The 16268-nt window shown below is 37.1% G+C and overlaps 1 protein-coding gene across 4 annotated transcripts in view; it reads right to left on the bottom strand.

Moving 5' to 3' along the window:
- Positions 1 to 942: 942 nt before the first annotated feature.
- DDX6 (DEAD-box helicase 6) overlaps positions 943 to 16268 on the bottom strand; it is a 39575-nt gene continuing 24249 nt past the window's right edge. For all 4 annotated transcript variants that reach the window (XM_020984799.2, XM_020984800.2, XM_020984801.2 and 1 more), the window contains exons 11-14: positions 15619 to 15682; positions 7099 to 7200; positions 6350 to 6532; positions 943 to 5290 (exon numbers count right to left, since the gene is read on the bottom strand). In XM_020984799.2, coding sequence (XP_020840458.1) covers positions 6357 to 6532; positions 7099 to 7200; positions 15619 to 15682 — 342 coding nt within the window. In that variant the 3' untranslated portion in view covers positions 943 to 5290; positions 6350 to 6356. The remainder of the gene's footprint in view (positions 5291 to 6349; positions 6533 to 7098; positions 7201 to 15618; positions 15683 to 16268) is intronic.

Consider the following 16268-nt stretch of genomic DNA (forward strand, 5'->3'; position numbering starts at 1 on the left):
TCATTTTGTTAATTTCAACCCCATCCAAGACCTTTTTCAAACCATCATTCATATTAGCTGTCAATTTGACATCTAGTTTTTTCAGGCTGAGATAAATCCTAAAGTAGTAAAAAACAGATATTGGTGGTGATATGAGGAATCATGAGGAATAGAAGAGATGCTCAAAGATGGACTACAAATGTCCCTATTTAAAAAAAAAAAGTAAGGGAGTAGATTCTATAATCTCAGGACTGATGAGCTTGATTACCTACTCTTGGGCAAAATTCTGGAAGACTGCTACAGTTTGCATGTGTGCTCATACATGTTTACACCTTGAAGAGTTTTCTGAAAGGCCAGCATGGATTTACCAAAAACAAACCAAGCAGAATTTTATTTTGATGGGGTTACTAGACTGGTACATCAGACAAATGCTATAGACTTGCTGGAACTTAGCTAGACTGGATTAACTCTAAATACCTTCCAGTTCTAAATCTATGACCTACAACTTCTAAGGCTCTGTCGCTTATCAGCTATGTAGTACTATGTAATTAATTTCAACTTCTAGGATTCTATTTCTTTACTTGTGAAACGAGGTCTTTGAGCAAGATTCTTATTTTACTGGATGGTTTGAGTACAATCTTTCTTGAAACCCAGCAGATGAAAGACTGATCAAGGTTTCTTCTTATTTGTAATTTGGATATGGGCTCCCTTACCCTAAATCAGTCTGTTCATTGTTTCTTCACTTTAGTTGTAAAGCTTGAGGCAGAATAAAACTGAGTAGGAAGGGACCAAAAGGAGAAACATTTTTTCCTTCAGACAAATGAAGACATGATGTCTAAGTACTGCATTCATTAGAAGTTACAAGAATGATTCTGACTGAGCAGTCATTTCAGCAAAAACAGGGTCTTCTTGGTAAGCATCAAAATTTGACATAGTGCCATGAATGAATACCACACACAAGGCTGGAGGTCCAGTGGGCTTTTATTGAGATAAATGAACAAAATCAAGATTTTTACCAACCATCTTTTCTGAACTTTATGAACTGAGTAGAGACTTTCAGCTCCACATTCACATACATACAACACATCACACATCCCAACAAAAACACAGCCCCACTGGACTATCAGCCAATTAACAGAAAGCCAATTCTCCCCTCACCCAAATGTTTTCAAATTTGAGTCTCCACTGTTTGCTTCTCAGTGGAACTGGTCCCTTGTGGCTAGGGACACTGGATTTAAGTCTCCCATTTGAATTGAACAAAAAATAGCTTTTTTTTTTAGAAAAAAATTATGTTCCAGTTTTGTTTTAATAAAGGGAATAGTGACTTTGTTTTCTCCAGATACCCCTCCCCCACAATCATTGGTTAAAATACAGTAGCCTGTATCTTATTGAACCTATCCCTCCCCCCACCCTTTCCCCACCCCGTATTGTCCACAGGTGAATTTAGATACACTTCTACTAGAATCTGCAAGCTACAGATGAAACAGACTTATTCTTTCAAGCCTCATGAATCATTCCTTCTTCATACACACACACTCAATCTAACAGATGAGTCTTTAGTTCTAGTTCACTAAAGAAAGATGCTTTAGCTCCCATGAACCAACAATACTGCTCTGTGGAGCTGGTGGTTTGGTTGCTGGTTGAATTCACTGCTGGCCAGAGACTGCCAGACAGCTGATATACAGCAGGAAAGAAGGGAAGACACATTCAGGATGATGAAGAATGGCAAATTAAACTAACAAGGCTCAAATTCACAAGGAAAATTTAATCATTTCACCTTTGTGCTGCTACTCATCTGTGAGGTCAACAGTGTGGTTGAGAAAAGTTGATGATGAGGCTACAAGCTTCTGAAGTGTTTCTAAATCCTTAATGTAGACACCCTCCCTCCCACCCCTATTAAAACAAAAACAAAAGAACAAAAATAGTGACCAGAATGAGATGTTTTGATACCAACAGTTATATCAAGAGCTTTGTGCTGAGCAGTCTGGTTCTTACCTAAGCTTGATGGTGACATGCACAAAGCACACAGCAAAGGAAAGATGCTCCCATCTCATTCTGAACACAAATATTGATGACCAACCCACCCACTAACCCACTGGGGCCAACCCATATTGAACTAGGGACCAAATTGGAGGTAACTGAGAAACAAGTGCAGGTTTCTCTGTCCCTTTCTTCTCCCTCCCCAGGAAGATCAATTTAGACAAAATTTATTCTATTTCAAAAGGGAAGAAGGAGATTGCTTTTTTCAATGGGGATTCGGGAGGGAGTGAGGGGAAAATATGGGCTGACAGGCAGCAGTGTTTGTTGCATTTTCTATTACACCAACCGCACCACCACAGGCCAAACTACCTGCTGGACCTGTGGCTTGACTATTAAAAATAAGGACTCCTTCTAACCCAAATGAGCCAATGAAAAATGCTGACATTAATTAAAACCCCTAAAACAAAACACCCCAAAATTGGAATCTGAGAACATCCCCCAAAAGTTACAATGGTCCTTATTGCAAGGGGATTAAAATAAAAACAAAAACAAAAGACCAGGTTTTTACCTAGCTCTTTAGAGCATCTTTCCATTTGCAATTCCTATTCAAGAGTCAAGAACCAAAACTGGACAACAGCCTTAACAGAAAGCTATCCAATGATGGTGCTCCAGACATTTTAAGTGCCACTCCTCCTCAGAGGCTGAGCTTTAGTAATACTTTCAATTTTAAGTCTGTGCTTCAGGAGGGATCCAATGGAGCATGGCATCAGGCTTACCTATCCCGCACCAGGCAGAGCAGAGCAGTCCATGGCTGGCAGAGTGGGACTGTCCTGCTTGTTCACTCGCACACAAACTGTTGCGAGATACAAAATTATATTTACATTTGCTTCTCCATCTTTGTTGTATTAAATGATCCCTCTTGTCTTGCCAGAAGAAAAAAAAATGAGCTGCTTCAGTACAAGGGCAAGAATTTCAAATTTGGTCAAAATCTGTTACCTATAAACTCCCTCCCCCCCAAAAAGAGTTATTTCCTAAATTATCGTTTACATTTAGTACCTAACATTGGTTGGATACAGTGTGTGGCTCATATAGCTCTAATTATTGTCCAAGTTTGTACTGTGCAATGCAGCTCTTGCTACAGTTGGAAAAGAATCATTGTTAAGTCTGATCAGGAGGCACGGTTCAGGTATCTGATCGGTCTATAAACTTTGTTTAAACTAAATAAGGGCAGAGTAAAAAAAAAACCATAACCCATAAGATCAATTCTTTTTGTCCAGGTGACAAATGTGGAAAAAAAGTACACAGGATCTGATTGTAATATGTTAAGGTTTTGGAAAAACAATGGAACCAGAAAAACTGCCTTAGGCGTGGGGGAGGTGTGAAGTGGTGGTTTGAAGATGCCTCCTGACCGACTACAATACACTGGGCTAAAAAGGGAATTAAAAAAAAAAAAAAAAAGGAAAAAAAACCCCAACAACAACAAAAAAAAAAACAACAAAAAAGTTTACTGGTTTTGATTCATCTCACTCCTTTTGCCTGGAGATCAGGCCAAACATCAAGCATGTTGGGAGGGGCACAATTTAAAGCAACACTATTGACCATAAAGCATTTGCCAGCAATATACAATGCAGAATGACAGACAGCAACTCATGCCAAAACACAGAGGATGGCAAGCAGCTTTCTGTAGCTCTGAAGTTAACAGGTCTCAGGGTTTGCCCATCCCTGTGAAAAATCCATGTATCTAGGTGTTTGGGGGCAACAAATGCGTACGAGAATTGACCCACAGAAAAAAAGCTCCAGAACTGTCAGTTTATATAAACTGGTATCTTCTAATATTCTGAAACTCAAATCTGTGCTTTATATATACTGTTTAACAATACTACCACCTGCTAGAATGGTTACACTGCAAGGTAGATTTGTCTTTACCCCCTTTTTCAGAGCATGTAGTTTATGGAATTTTTGTTTTTTGTCTTTTTTTTTTTAAAGAGGGGGAGGGAGGAATGTCAGAAAGCATCTCAAAAACATCTTGAGCTATACATTTTTGAAGCTTCCTTGTTCTCTCTGTAGGACTCCTCCACAGTACTGGGTAGAGCAGTGTGGTAGCAAGTTATCAGTGAATACCCCTCATCACCCACCCTAGGGTCCCCTTCTCAACTCTGGGATTCCCCATAGAGGCCTGCTTTCTACAGTAAGAGGCTGGAGCACTTTTTAGAGTTTAGTGTTGCGAAAAACTGAGCCCCTCTCATCTTTAGCTGCTCCCATAATCAGTCTAATCCCCTTAATCCCAGCAACCTTCATAAAAAAAAAGTTATATATGAACCCAGAAAAAAACATATTTACAAAGTTTATACAAGTATACACATCCAATTTTCTATGGGACACGCTTTGCCACAGAGGAAAGAGGGTCAAGGCTCTGACATGTCTACACATCAAGTGCCATAACTACTAATGGAGGCTTATGTAAATCAGTCTTTAGTGTTCTGCTAAAGAGCACAAAGGCTTGTCATATGGCTCCTGCAATGATAGACTGCTCTTTCCTTCCGGAGCGATGATGTTGCACCTACTCAGCCCAGAATTTTAACTTGGGTTTTTTTTTTTAAATACATGTATTTACAGTGCGGGTGAACTGTTGTTGCATGTCAACTCCTCCGATGAAAAACCAAACAAAAAACAAGTGTTTAACATTACCAATATGTTTCATTTCCCAGCCCTGGGCTTGAGTATTTGGGTGAATGAGGAGGTAAAGGGAAGGAACTGACCTGAAACCAAAAAGGGATGGGGAGAGGAAAAAAAAAAAAAGGAAAGAACTGCCATTGTTGATTCCTTGGGCTGTGTCTGAAAGGTGATATTCTGAATGGTCTCATAGCATAAGGCACTTCGCACAAATAAGTAACAAGCTCTTTAGGCTTAAAAACGGATGAGAACCAGGGAGAAGTTGAAATGCACTCCTAGTCAACTGTTGGAGAATTTTGAAATAGTAGACAAGCTTGTGTTTATCAAGATTCTTCTCTTTTCAGGGTTTCTCCCCTCCTCTTCCTTTTTTTTCCCCTCCTTCCCCTGCCTCCCAGAAGAAATTTTTTAAAACCAGCAGTTAGTGCAACTAATGTTCAGTCAGCACACAGTGCAAACAAGTGGAACAAAAAAAGGTATATTCCTTCTTTTCAGCTTTTTTCTCCTCTCCGCCAGATTAAAAAGAAAAAAAAAGTCTGAGCTCTTTTTAAGTCTTCATAGTTCCAAAACGAAAAGAAGACGAAAAACCCACAAAGAGAAGAGCATTCCCAAAGAAACGATGTGTCACAGATCCAGATGGGCTTCTGTAGTTTGTCAAAGCCTAAGGAAAGGAGAGAAATAGGAAATTAATGCTCCCAAAATAAGTGTAAAACAGGACCATAAAAATCTATCCTTTTAAATGCAATAGTCCAAATTCTTTCTAGCTATTTATGATCTAGGCAATATTGTCTGTAGCAGCTCCTAATGAATTTTTATCCCTTCAGAGCAATCTCCTCTTTTAGGATAAGGAGAAGTTTTTGATAGGTACCCCAAACAGAAACTAGAATGAGATTTTGGGCAACATTTCTCAAAGGACCTTTCTCAATATTGAGGTCAATCTATAGTAATTAAACCAAAAGAACGATATCTTATAAATCTGAACTGGGCCTGCTTGCAATTTCACATAGGAAAGAAGAATAAGGTTTTAAAATTTTGACAGCTAATTTAGGAGAAAAATTTTTTTTAACAGTTAACTGTTTAAAATCAGTCCCAGAAATAAAACTTAATCCCTCTATGTAAAAATGAGAGAACATGAAAGATGCAGCACGTAGTCACGGTAACCTCCTAATTACTTACTTAATTTTCTTGTGATACAAATAACAACTAAACTTATCTGATTTGTTAATGCTAGCAGGAGATGGCAGAATATATGCCTTTCACATAGAATTATCAAATAGCATCATGTTTTTCCTTTGTTATTAGGGAATACATACTTGCACAATATGTATCTTCACAAATGTACATTTTTAAAAAAACATTTAGTTCTGTCATGACAAACTCCAAAGATATTTCATATAATTACATCTGCTGGGTATTATTTTAAAATACTGATCTTGACCAATGAACAGCTTCATTTTGATACAAACTGTTACTGCACTGAGCAGGTTGTATGCAACACCTGAGTTCACTGATCCCCAGAGAGATCAGTCTCACTAGAGATGCACGTGTCTGCTTGCTGAACCTCTACTAGGTGGGAGGTTTACTACTGGAGTTTCATCTCTTTGTTTTGTTACATATCATCAATGGGACAGAAGCTTTTTTCCTGGGGAAATATGAAAGGATAATGTCTTCTTTCTATTTCTAGTCTTCTCCTGATTCAGAAATAAAGTCAAGTACGCACATGCTTGTTAAGGTTTCTCATCTTCTACAGGCTCACTGTGGTATTCTGCCACATACAGGCTCTTGTCAATGTTGCTTGGGATGGGTTTAATTTCGGTTCCCAGTTGCTCCTCAATACTTTTGAGATTGAATCGATCATCATATGTGATCAAATTGATGGCCAAACCAAGGTGACCAAAGCGACCTATCAAGAGAAAAAAGAAGAAATTTAAAACTAGTATGAAGGGATGAGATTACAACTTCAAGTCTCTAAGTGCCAAGATCATGAATGAGTATCTGAATCTGACACCACTTCTAGTTTATGAAACTACCTGCTGCCTCTCCTCAAGCACATCAACATCACCCTAAAATTTCAGGTTTCATATTTCAAAGTAAATTGTATTTCACATGACAAGATGGCTGCTCAATTGAAAATGGCCAAAATACACAGCTTTAAATAGTACAACAGGCAATTATCTGCTCAGTATTCATATGGATAAATTTTTATCAAGTAAGCATATAGCTAACTAATTATAAGACAGTAGGAAACTTGATTAAGATTCAGAAAAATAAGTTACTGATTCAACTCCTGGTATTTTATACCAAATAGGATTATGTTATATCCAATCAATTATTTTTCAAAGTTAGAAACTTTGACACTTTTTCCTCCCACTCTTTGGGTCATCTTCAAATGTCAAAAGAACCAGAAATTCATATCATATGCAGGCAAACCCAACTTCACTGAAGAACATCCTTTTTCCCTTTCCTTACCTGATCTGCCAATACGATGGAGATAGGTCTCTGCCAGCTTTGGAAAGTCGAAATTTATCACCACATTCACAGCTTGGATATCAATACCTCGGGTAAACAGATCTGAAAAGGCAGATAATTTCCTGAAGCTATCTAATTCAAGTATTACTCTTTGCACCACCACTTCAATAATCTTTTACGTGGCCTCATTCCATTTAAATTATTCAAATACATCTGAACAAAAATAACATTACTCAAGGCTAGCACACACCTAATAGGAATAACTTATGGCTTATGCAGGTTCACTTCCCAGACCTTTGAAAACAGGCAGAGAAATAACGGTTTAAGATAACAGTATAAATATGAGCAATATTGACTGTGAGCTCTGAAATGAAACTGATTAAGTTTATAACTGTGATGACATACTCCAAGGCTACTATTAATGATGCCTGATTACATTTATTTTTTCCCCCTCAGTCATTCTTATACTTGCATTCTGGGGCAGCAGATGCTGGTGACCACCTCCACCTCTTAAAATCCCCTCCTACCTTACTTCCCAGATACCACACTATTCTTGTTTTCCCTCTACCTCACAGCTTCTCTACTTTCTCCTTTCCTGGCTTCTTTTTGATCCCTAAATCTGAGTGTTCCTAAGGTTCATTTTTGGTCCACTGCTCTTTTCCCAAAAGCGCCCTCGAAGCTCCCACTGAACTCTATGGTTTCATTTGTCATCACTCTAAGGATGAGTCCAAAATCTGGATCCTGAGCCCTCCCAACTCTCTCTAAAGTTCCAGGCCCACACTTGCAAGGTCTACTGGCCATTTCCAATTGAATATTCATCCTACTGTGGTCTTAACACATCTAAAATACATCTCCTTTCTAAAACTTGCCCCAGTTCTATTGTCTCATAGGAATGACACCAGCATTCTCCCAGGCACAAAGGCTTTAAAACTTGCATTATTTCTGACTTCTGCCTCTTCCTCCAAAATATATTAGTCACTAAGTCCTACTAATTTTTCCTCTGCAATGTCACCTGTCCATTTCTTTTTCAGTATATTTTTATTTCCTTAAATATTTCTCAATTACATGTAAAATTTTTTAACATTTATTTTAAAAAATTATCTAAAATTATCTATTTAAAATTTATCTTTCCCTCCGGCCCCTCCCACACTCCTTGAGAAGGCAAGCTATATACTGAACATACACGTGAAGTCCCACAAAACATAACTGACATCAAAGCCATATTGAAAAAGAAAACACACACACAAAACCCCCAAGAAAAATGAAGTTTAAAAAGTACGCTTCAATTTGCACTCATTAGTTCTCTCTCTGGAGGTGGATAGCATTTTTGATCATGGGTCCTTTGGAATTGTCTTAGGCCACTGTCTTGATCAGAATAGCTAAGTCTTTCACAGCTGATCATCTTTACAATATTGCTGTTACTGTGATTCTCCTTACTTCACTTTGTATTAGTTCATCTATATGTCTTCCCAGGTTTTTCTGAAACCATCTGCTTGCTCATCATTTCTTAGATCACAAGAGTATTCCATCACAATCATATTCTACAACTTGCTTAGCCATTTCCCAACTGATGGACATCCCCTCAATTTCCAACTCTTTGATACCACAAAAGAGCTGCTATATTTTTGTACAAATAGGTCCTTTTCCCTTTTCTTTAATCTCTTTGGGATAAAGATCTAGCAGTGGTATTATTGAGTAAAAGGGTATACATAATTTTGTAGCCCTTCGCACATGGTTCCAAATTGTTCTAGAGAATGGTTGCAGACTACTTCACAACTCTACCAATACTGCATTAGTGTCTATTTTTCCACATCCCTTCCAATATTTGTCATTTTCCTTTTCTGTCTTGTTAAGTCAATCTGGTGACAGGTGGTACCTCAGAATTATTTTAATTTATATTTCTCTAATAAATAGTGATTTAAAGCATTTTTTCATGTGACACTGATAGCTCTGATTTCTTCTTCTGAAAACTGCCTATTCATACCCTTTTGGCCATTTATCAATTAAGGATTGGCTTGTATTTTTAGAAATTTGGCTCAGTTCCCTATATATTTGAGAAATGAGGAAAAAAAAAAAGAGAAACGAGGGCTTTATCAGAGAAACCTGATGTAAAATTACCCCTATCTTCCACCCCAGTTTCCTGTTTTCCTTCTCATTTTGGTTGTATTAGCTTTGTTTGTGCAAAAGCTTTTTAATTTCATGTAAATTATCCCTCTTACTTCCCATGATCCTCTGTATCTCTTGTTTGGTCATAAACTCTTCCCTTAGCCATATATCTGACAGTTAAATTTTCCTACGTCCTTTTAATTTACTTACATTGTCAGTCTTTACATTTAAATCATTTATCCATTTGTCCTTACCTTGTTATATATATATGGTGTGAGATGTTGGTCTATGTCTTTCCAGTTTTCCCAGCAATTTTTGTCAAATGATGAGTTCTTACCCCCAAAGCTTTAATCTTTGGGTTTATCAAATACTAGATTACTATGGTTATTTACTACTATGTATTATGTACCTAATATTTATTCCACTGATCCACTACTGTATTTCTTAGCCAGTATCAGATTGTTTTGATGATTACTACTTTATAATATAGTTTGAAATCTGGTACTGCTAGGCTGTCTTCTTTCACATTTTTTTCCCCACTGACTTAGTTAATATTCTTGACCTTTCATTCTTCCAGATGAATGTTATTATTTTTCCTAGCTGTATAAAATAATTCTTTGGTAGTTTGGTTGGTAAGGTAATGAATAAATAAATTAGGCAGAATAATACTTTTTGTTATATTGACTCAGCCTACCCATGAGCAATTAATATTTCTCCAATTATTTAGATCTATGTTTGTGTGAAAAACGTTTCATAGCTGTGTTCATAAAGTACCCATTCCTTTTCAATCTTATTGCCACCACCTTAGGTCAAGGTCCTTACTACCTCATACATGGACCAATGCAGTACTTCCTAAGTGATTGCCACATCACTCTTCTCACACTTTCCTCCAAACACCATGTACATCATTATCAGACCAATCTTTCTAAAATTATGTTCCTCTCCTACTAAAAAGAGAAATCTTCAATGACTTTTACTGCCCATTAGATAAAAGGCCCAACTTCATAGCTAGGCCTTCAAGGTCCTCTACAGCTTGGTCCCAAGTTACCTTTCCCTACCTTATAGTTTACAATTCTCCCACACAAACTTTTTGCTCTAGCAAAACCAGGCTAATCACCATTCCTTCCAAACACACCTTCCTTTGCTGTACAATCTTTAAATTCTTTGCTTATGCTTTGTTCCCTTCACCTGAAATAGTCTTTCTTCTTTACGTATATATGAATCCTACTCATCTGTCAAGGCCCGAAGTCCATTTTCTCTGTAAAACTTTTCCAGACCACAACTCACAGATGTCCACTTAAACTATACAATAATACCAGGAATTCTCTGTACCATTCATTCAACTCTTAACTACTTCCTTATATTATTAGTCAGCTTTTCACGTGTTCATGTTTAGTTTCCTAACTAAACTGTATCAAGTGTCTCTGATAAGGGACTGATATCCAATATGTAGACAACTAACAAAAATATATTAGACTAAAAGTCACTGCCCAAAAGATAAGTGGTTGAAAGATATGAAAAAACAGTTCTCATAAGAAGTGCAAATTATTAAACATATGAAAGAGTGCTTCAAATCATTAAAAAGGGAACTATAAATCAGAACAACTCAGAGGTTTCACCTAGCATCCAGAATATTGACAAAAGATGGGAATGTTGGAGGTCTTATGGAAAGAAAGGCCCACTACTGCACAGCTGTTAGGGCTATGAAATGGTCCAACTATTCTGGAAAGCAATTTAGTAGTATATGAATAATCAATAAAATTCATGAAGTTCTGCTATATTTTGATGAATATAAAGCCTTTTTTTTTGTCATTGATTCCCTTGGAGTACATGCCTTGCAATGGCATCTCTTGGGCAAAGGATATAGACATTATGCTTTGGTTTAATTTTCCACCTTATAAAATCCAAACTAGGAGTTCTTAGCCTTTTTTAATATTATGTTCCTCTTTGAGAATCTGGTGAAACCTATGGGCCCCTACTAAGAATATTTTTAAATGCACAAAATAAAATACACAGGATTACAAACGAAATCAGTTATATTAAAAGCGATAAAATATTTTTTTAAAAAAGTTTACAGACCCCAGGTTAAGAACCCCTGCAACAGACTAAGTCATACAACTGTGCTGATTACATTTGTACTGGAACCAATTTCAATTTGGCCCTAAATGCTGCATACTAATCTTTTTTACCCCTCATTGGTTGACTGCCTATTGCATTCCCCACGGTTTTTTTTTCCCAAATCGTGGCTCTTCTCAGACTTGTTATGCTACCTTCTTTCCTCTCCTTAATGCAGTCTACTGTCTCATACTTTATCTAGAAAAGAGGGCACCTGTCATAACTCCCTCTTATCTCCATACTACATCTCAGATCTTCTCAACAGCATCCCACATTCTCTCTTTTAGCTACAGTCACCCAGAAAAAGGACCAGAAACATGGCCCCTTTACCTTGCAAAGGCGGCTGGGTCCTCTACTTGTGCCCTTGATCCCATTCTTTCTTATTTCTTTCAGGAGCTTTCCCCTTTGATCATTTCTTCTCTTTATTCTTCACTCCCCTTGATCCTTAATACCTACAAATATTCCCATATCTCCTCCATCCTTAAAAATTCTTCAACTGACCATATAATTACTTCAAATTATCAGAGCTATTGTCCTATTCTTTTCCTTTAAAATTTTATTTTTATTTTGAATATAACACCAAACACACAATTCCATAAACAAAGTAAAATAGGACTGAATATACTGCCATGAATCTGCATCATATATCTCCTGATTTTCAAGTATATGATTTCAACATGTGATTTTCAAAGCTGTCCTGCTTGTCTGTTTTTTTCTACTCACTTTCCTTTTGTTCTGTGAATTTAAAATGTTTCAAAGACCCTCTTTTCTTACATTTTTTTAAAATTTCATTTTGGTAAATCTTGCTAAACTTCATCTCACTCCCCTACCTCAAATGAAAAAAAAAGCAAACTCTTGAATCAAATATGCATGGTCAAACAGAACATACCTCTACAATGCCTGTCCAAAAGTATTCACCACCTCACTGTCAGGAGTGCAGAGCATGTTCATCACTAGTTCTTCAGAATTACAGGTGGTAATTAAATTGATCAAAGGTCTTAAGTCTTTCTTAGCTATTTTTCATTACAATGCAGTTACTGTTTAATTTTCTCTGGGTTCTGCTCACTTGACTCAGCATCAGTTCATACAGGGGACTTCTCAAGTCTGAACTTTTCATCATTTCTTGTGGCACAAAATTCCATTATTTTCATACCATAATCTGTTAAACCATTCCCCAACTTATGGGCACCTCCCTCTAGTTTCCACCTTTTTCCTGCTACAAAAAAAAGAGCTGCAATATTTTTGTTCATACGTCCTTTTCCTCATTCTTTTCTCTGAAGTTGCTACAAGTTTAAAAATGTTTTTTATGGACATCTTTTGTTTTGGTATCACCGTCACATATCTAAAGATATCCCTTCCTTACCCAGTGAGTCATCATCCCTTGTAACAAAGAATAAAAAAAGAGAAATAAAGCAGTTCAGCACCACTTCCTGGATATTCTCTACTCCCTGGTTACTTCACAGTGCTTTCCCCTGGTTCTCCTTCCTTTGTGACAGTTCTTTCTCTGCCTCCTTTGATGGATCACCATCATTTAGTATCCGTTCCTACAGGTTTCAGTATCATTTCTACAAAGATGACACCTCAATCTATACACATTCACACCTACTCTTTCTTTGGAGTTCCAGAACCAGATCAACTTCTGGATGGCTCATATTTTAAGATGTTCAAAACATAATTAATTTCTTTTCTTTTCCCTAAGCCATTCTTCCTTCTAATTTTCCTATTTCTATCAAGTATATCACCATCTTTCCAATCACCCATGTTTTCAACTTCATCCTCCTTTGACATTTCTCTCATTTATCTCTCATATCCAATCAGTTGCCATGGATTGACAACCAATTGCCTCCACAAAATCTCCCTCATCTCTCCCCATGTAGGATCACAAATTAGGGTGGGAAGGGATCTCAAAAGCCATCTAAATCCAATCCTCTTATTTTACAGATACGGAAACTGACACAAATGCAGAAGTAAACAATCCCTGCTCTCAAATAACTTATATTCTAACAGAGAAACAACATGACATATATAGGTATGTGGAAAAAAGGGGGAGATACAAGGTAATCTTGGAGAGGAAGGCTCTGGCAGCCAAGGACACCACAAAAAGATCCATGATGAAGCTGGTGTTTGAGCTTAGTCATGAAGGAAACCAGGGATTTCAAAAGGCAGAAGACGGGAGACAGACAATGCAAAGGTACAGATCCAGGAGATGGAGTGATCTATGTAATAAACAGTAAGTGGGCCACTAGAGCAGGACTACAGAATATAGGGAGAAGAGTAATGTATAAGGTTGGAAGGGTAGAGAAAGCAAGGTTGCCAAGAGCTTTAAATGTGAAACAGTTTACATCTGATCCTAGAGGTAATGGGGAACCAACAGAAAATATCTGAGGAGGGGAGTAACATATAGGAAAATCCCTGCATGGAGGACAGATCTGAGTGGATAAAGACTTGAAGCAGGGAAACAATTATGAGGCAAGGTGCTGAGGCTGATCATATTAGTAGAGAGAAAGGGATGTATGTAAGAGAAGTAGGATCAACAAGTTTTGCCAACTGATCAGATAAACTGAGAGTGAGGAATTAAAGATGACACTGAGGTTGTGAACTAGGGTGACTGGAAAGATGGTGGTGCTTAATAGTATTAAGGAAATTAAGAAGAGGAGAAGATTTGGAGGAAAAGATAACAAGTCCTGTTTTGAAGCTGATGATCTGCCTTCTGGGAGATCCAATTCAAAATGTCCAATAGGCAGCTAGTTTAAATTGAACTAGAGTTCAGGAGAGGTGAGGGCAAGGCAAGATACATAGATCTGAGAGTGATTTACAGGCAAATGATCACTAAAACCCATGAGAGTTGATGAGGTCACCAAATAAAAGAGTGCATCAAGAGAAGCATGTGGGCCTAGGACAGAGCTTTGGGGTATACTTAGTGAAGTGGCAGAACATGGATTATGATCTAGCAAAGGAGACTCAAACAGGTAGAAAAACCAAGAGAGAGCAGTGACAAAAAATCCAGAGGACAGAGTATACAGGAAGAGAGGGTGATTGATAGTGCTGAATGCTACAGAAACCAAGAAATACGAAGATGAGAAAAAGTCATTCTATATGGCATTTGTTGTCCCCAAACAGTAGAGAAAAAGATAAGGACTGACTTATAACAGGAATCAAGTTACATTATATATATTTGTCTCCTCTTCTTTGGCATCTAAATGTGATAGCTATTGAAACAAGTAAATCAAAGCTGGCAACTCAAAACTAAAGTAAATGTACTTTAGAAAGTAAGGTAAAGAAATAACATGCAGCATTTAATAGCTTTGTTCACAGATGAATCCTATAACTGAATTGATTTAAGAACTCTACTAGAATTATAGAGAATAGTTTCTTCAATTATAGGATCATTGATTTGAAAGCCAGAAGAGACTTCTCAGGAGTCCATCTAGTCCAGGGGTTTTACCTTTTTGTGTGTCACGGGCCTCTTTGGAAGCATGGTAAATCTACTTAGGGACTCCTTTCTCAACATAAGGTTTTAAATTCATAGACCATTTATATTGACACAGTTATCAAATGTTAAAAAGCAAGAAGAAAGTTCATGGACCCCTGGTGAAAAACTCCTAATCTAGTCCAACCCCTCACTTTGCACACAAGGAAACTGAGGACCAGAAACTCTAAGTGTCCTGACTAAGGTCACATAAATAACAAGGATCAGAGACAGGATTTGAATTCAGGTCATCTGTCTCCAGAATCTTTTTCCATTGCACCATACCGATATGCAGAGCAGCATTTTTGAAAACCTAAATTCTCTTCTCTACCCTACAAAACTGGTTCTGGTCATCATAGCAAGACTATACTGCCCCCTGTAAGATTTCTGTACAAAAATCAAAAAATAAAATATAGACTGGGCTGTTTTTGTAAGATAAAAAAATCAACAACAAAATTTCAAAAATACAGGTGGATCCCTAATACAATTCAATTTGTGCTGGTATCTTCCCTTGTGCTAATTCAATTTAGAAAAGACTAAAACAAAACCAAACCAAACTGGGAGCTCCTACCCTCCCCCACCCTGGAAAAAAAACAACCACCCAACCTTGTTAAGTTTTACAAACATTAACAATACTGTTTTACAAACAATAATGCCAAACAATTCTCCTGCTACTTCAGACAAAGAACACAATTTCAAAGATTTAATAGTATTTGACCTCACAAAATTAGTTATTTTTCTGGTGGTGAGAGGGAAAGGGACAAAGAGAGTGAAAACAACTCAAAGCAGAACAGGGGAAATAAAGAGCAAGGGAAGTACAAAATTCTTACCAGTGCAAACAAGATTACGGCATAAGCCATTTCGGAAATCATGGAATACACGATTTCGGTGTTCCTAAAAACACAAATAGAGCCAATTTGTTTAAAAAAAAAAAAAAGAAACCACATAAGGTACAGAATTCTCCCCCATTACTTCCTACTCATAGCTCTTCTGCACAAGAGAATCATAATAAGTAACATTACAAATACTAAAGCAAAAGACAAAATAATAAAAGTCCAAGCAAATAGGTTTAGAGTATTCTGTCTTAGAAATAAGTAACTATTTTTAACTAAACTTTTTGTTTTCAACTCTGAAAACTATTTGATTTTCATACAAAGTTTTACTTTAGGTTCCTTTTAAAATTTTTTTCAAATCCTAAAAAAATTTTTAAAATAAAACATAACCAAATATGTGATTTTTCTAAGTTAATTTAGTCACTCTTTTTATCTAAAGGCTAAAAATTCTAAATCTTAGCCATTCAATCCAATAGGAAGAGGACAGGGACTGGATCTGTTATTTCATTAGTATGAGGAATTTCAAAATAAGGAAACTCCCCCTACTAATGCAGGCTGTCACCTTCTCCCCAAACTACAAAGTGGCCCTCAGCAGTGAGAGGTAAAGTGACTTAGCCAGGCCACAAAGCCAGTATGTGTCAGAGGCA

This window comes from Phascolarctos cinereus, unplaced genomic scaffold (genome assembly GCF_003287225.1).
Source record: "Phascolarctos cinereus isolate Bilbo 61053 unplaced genomic scaffold, phaCin_HiC Scaffold_726;HRSCAF=1367, whole genome shotgun sequence".
Classification (NCBI taxonomy): Eukaryota; Metazoa; Chordata; class Mammalia; order Diprotodontia; family Phascolarctidae; genus Phascolarctos; species Phascolarctos cinereus.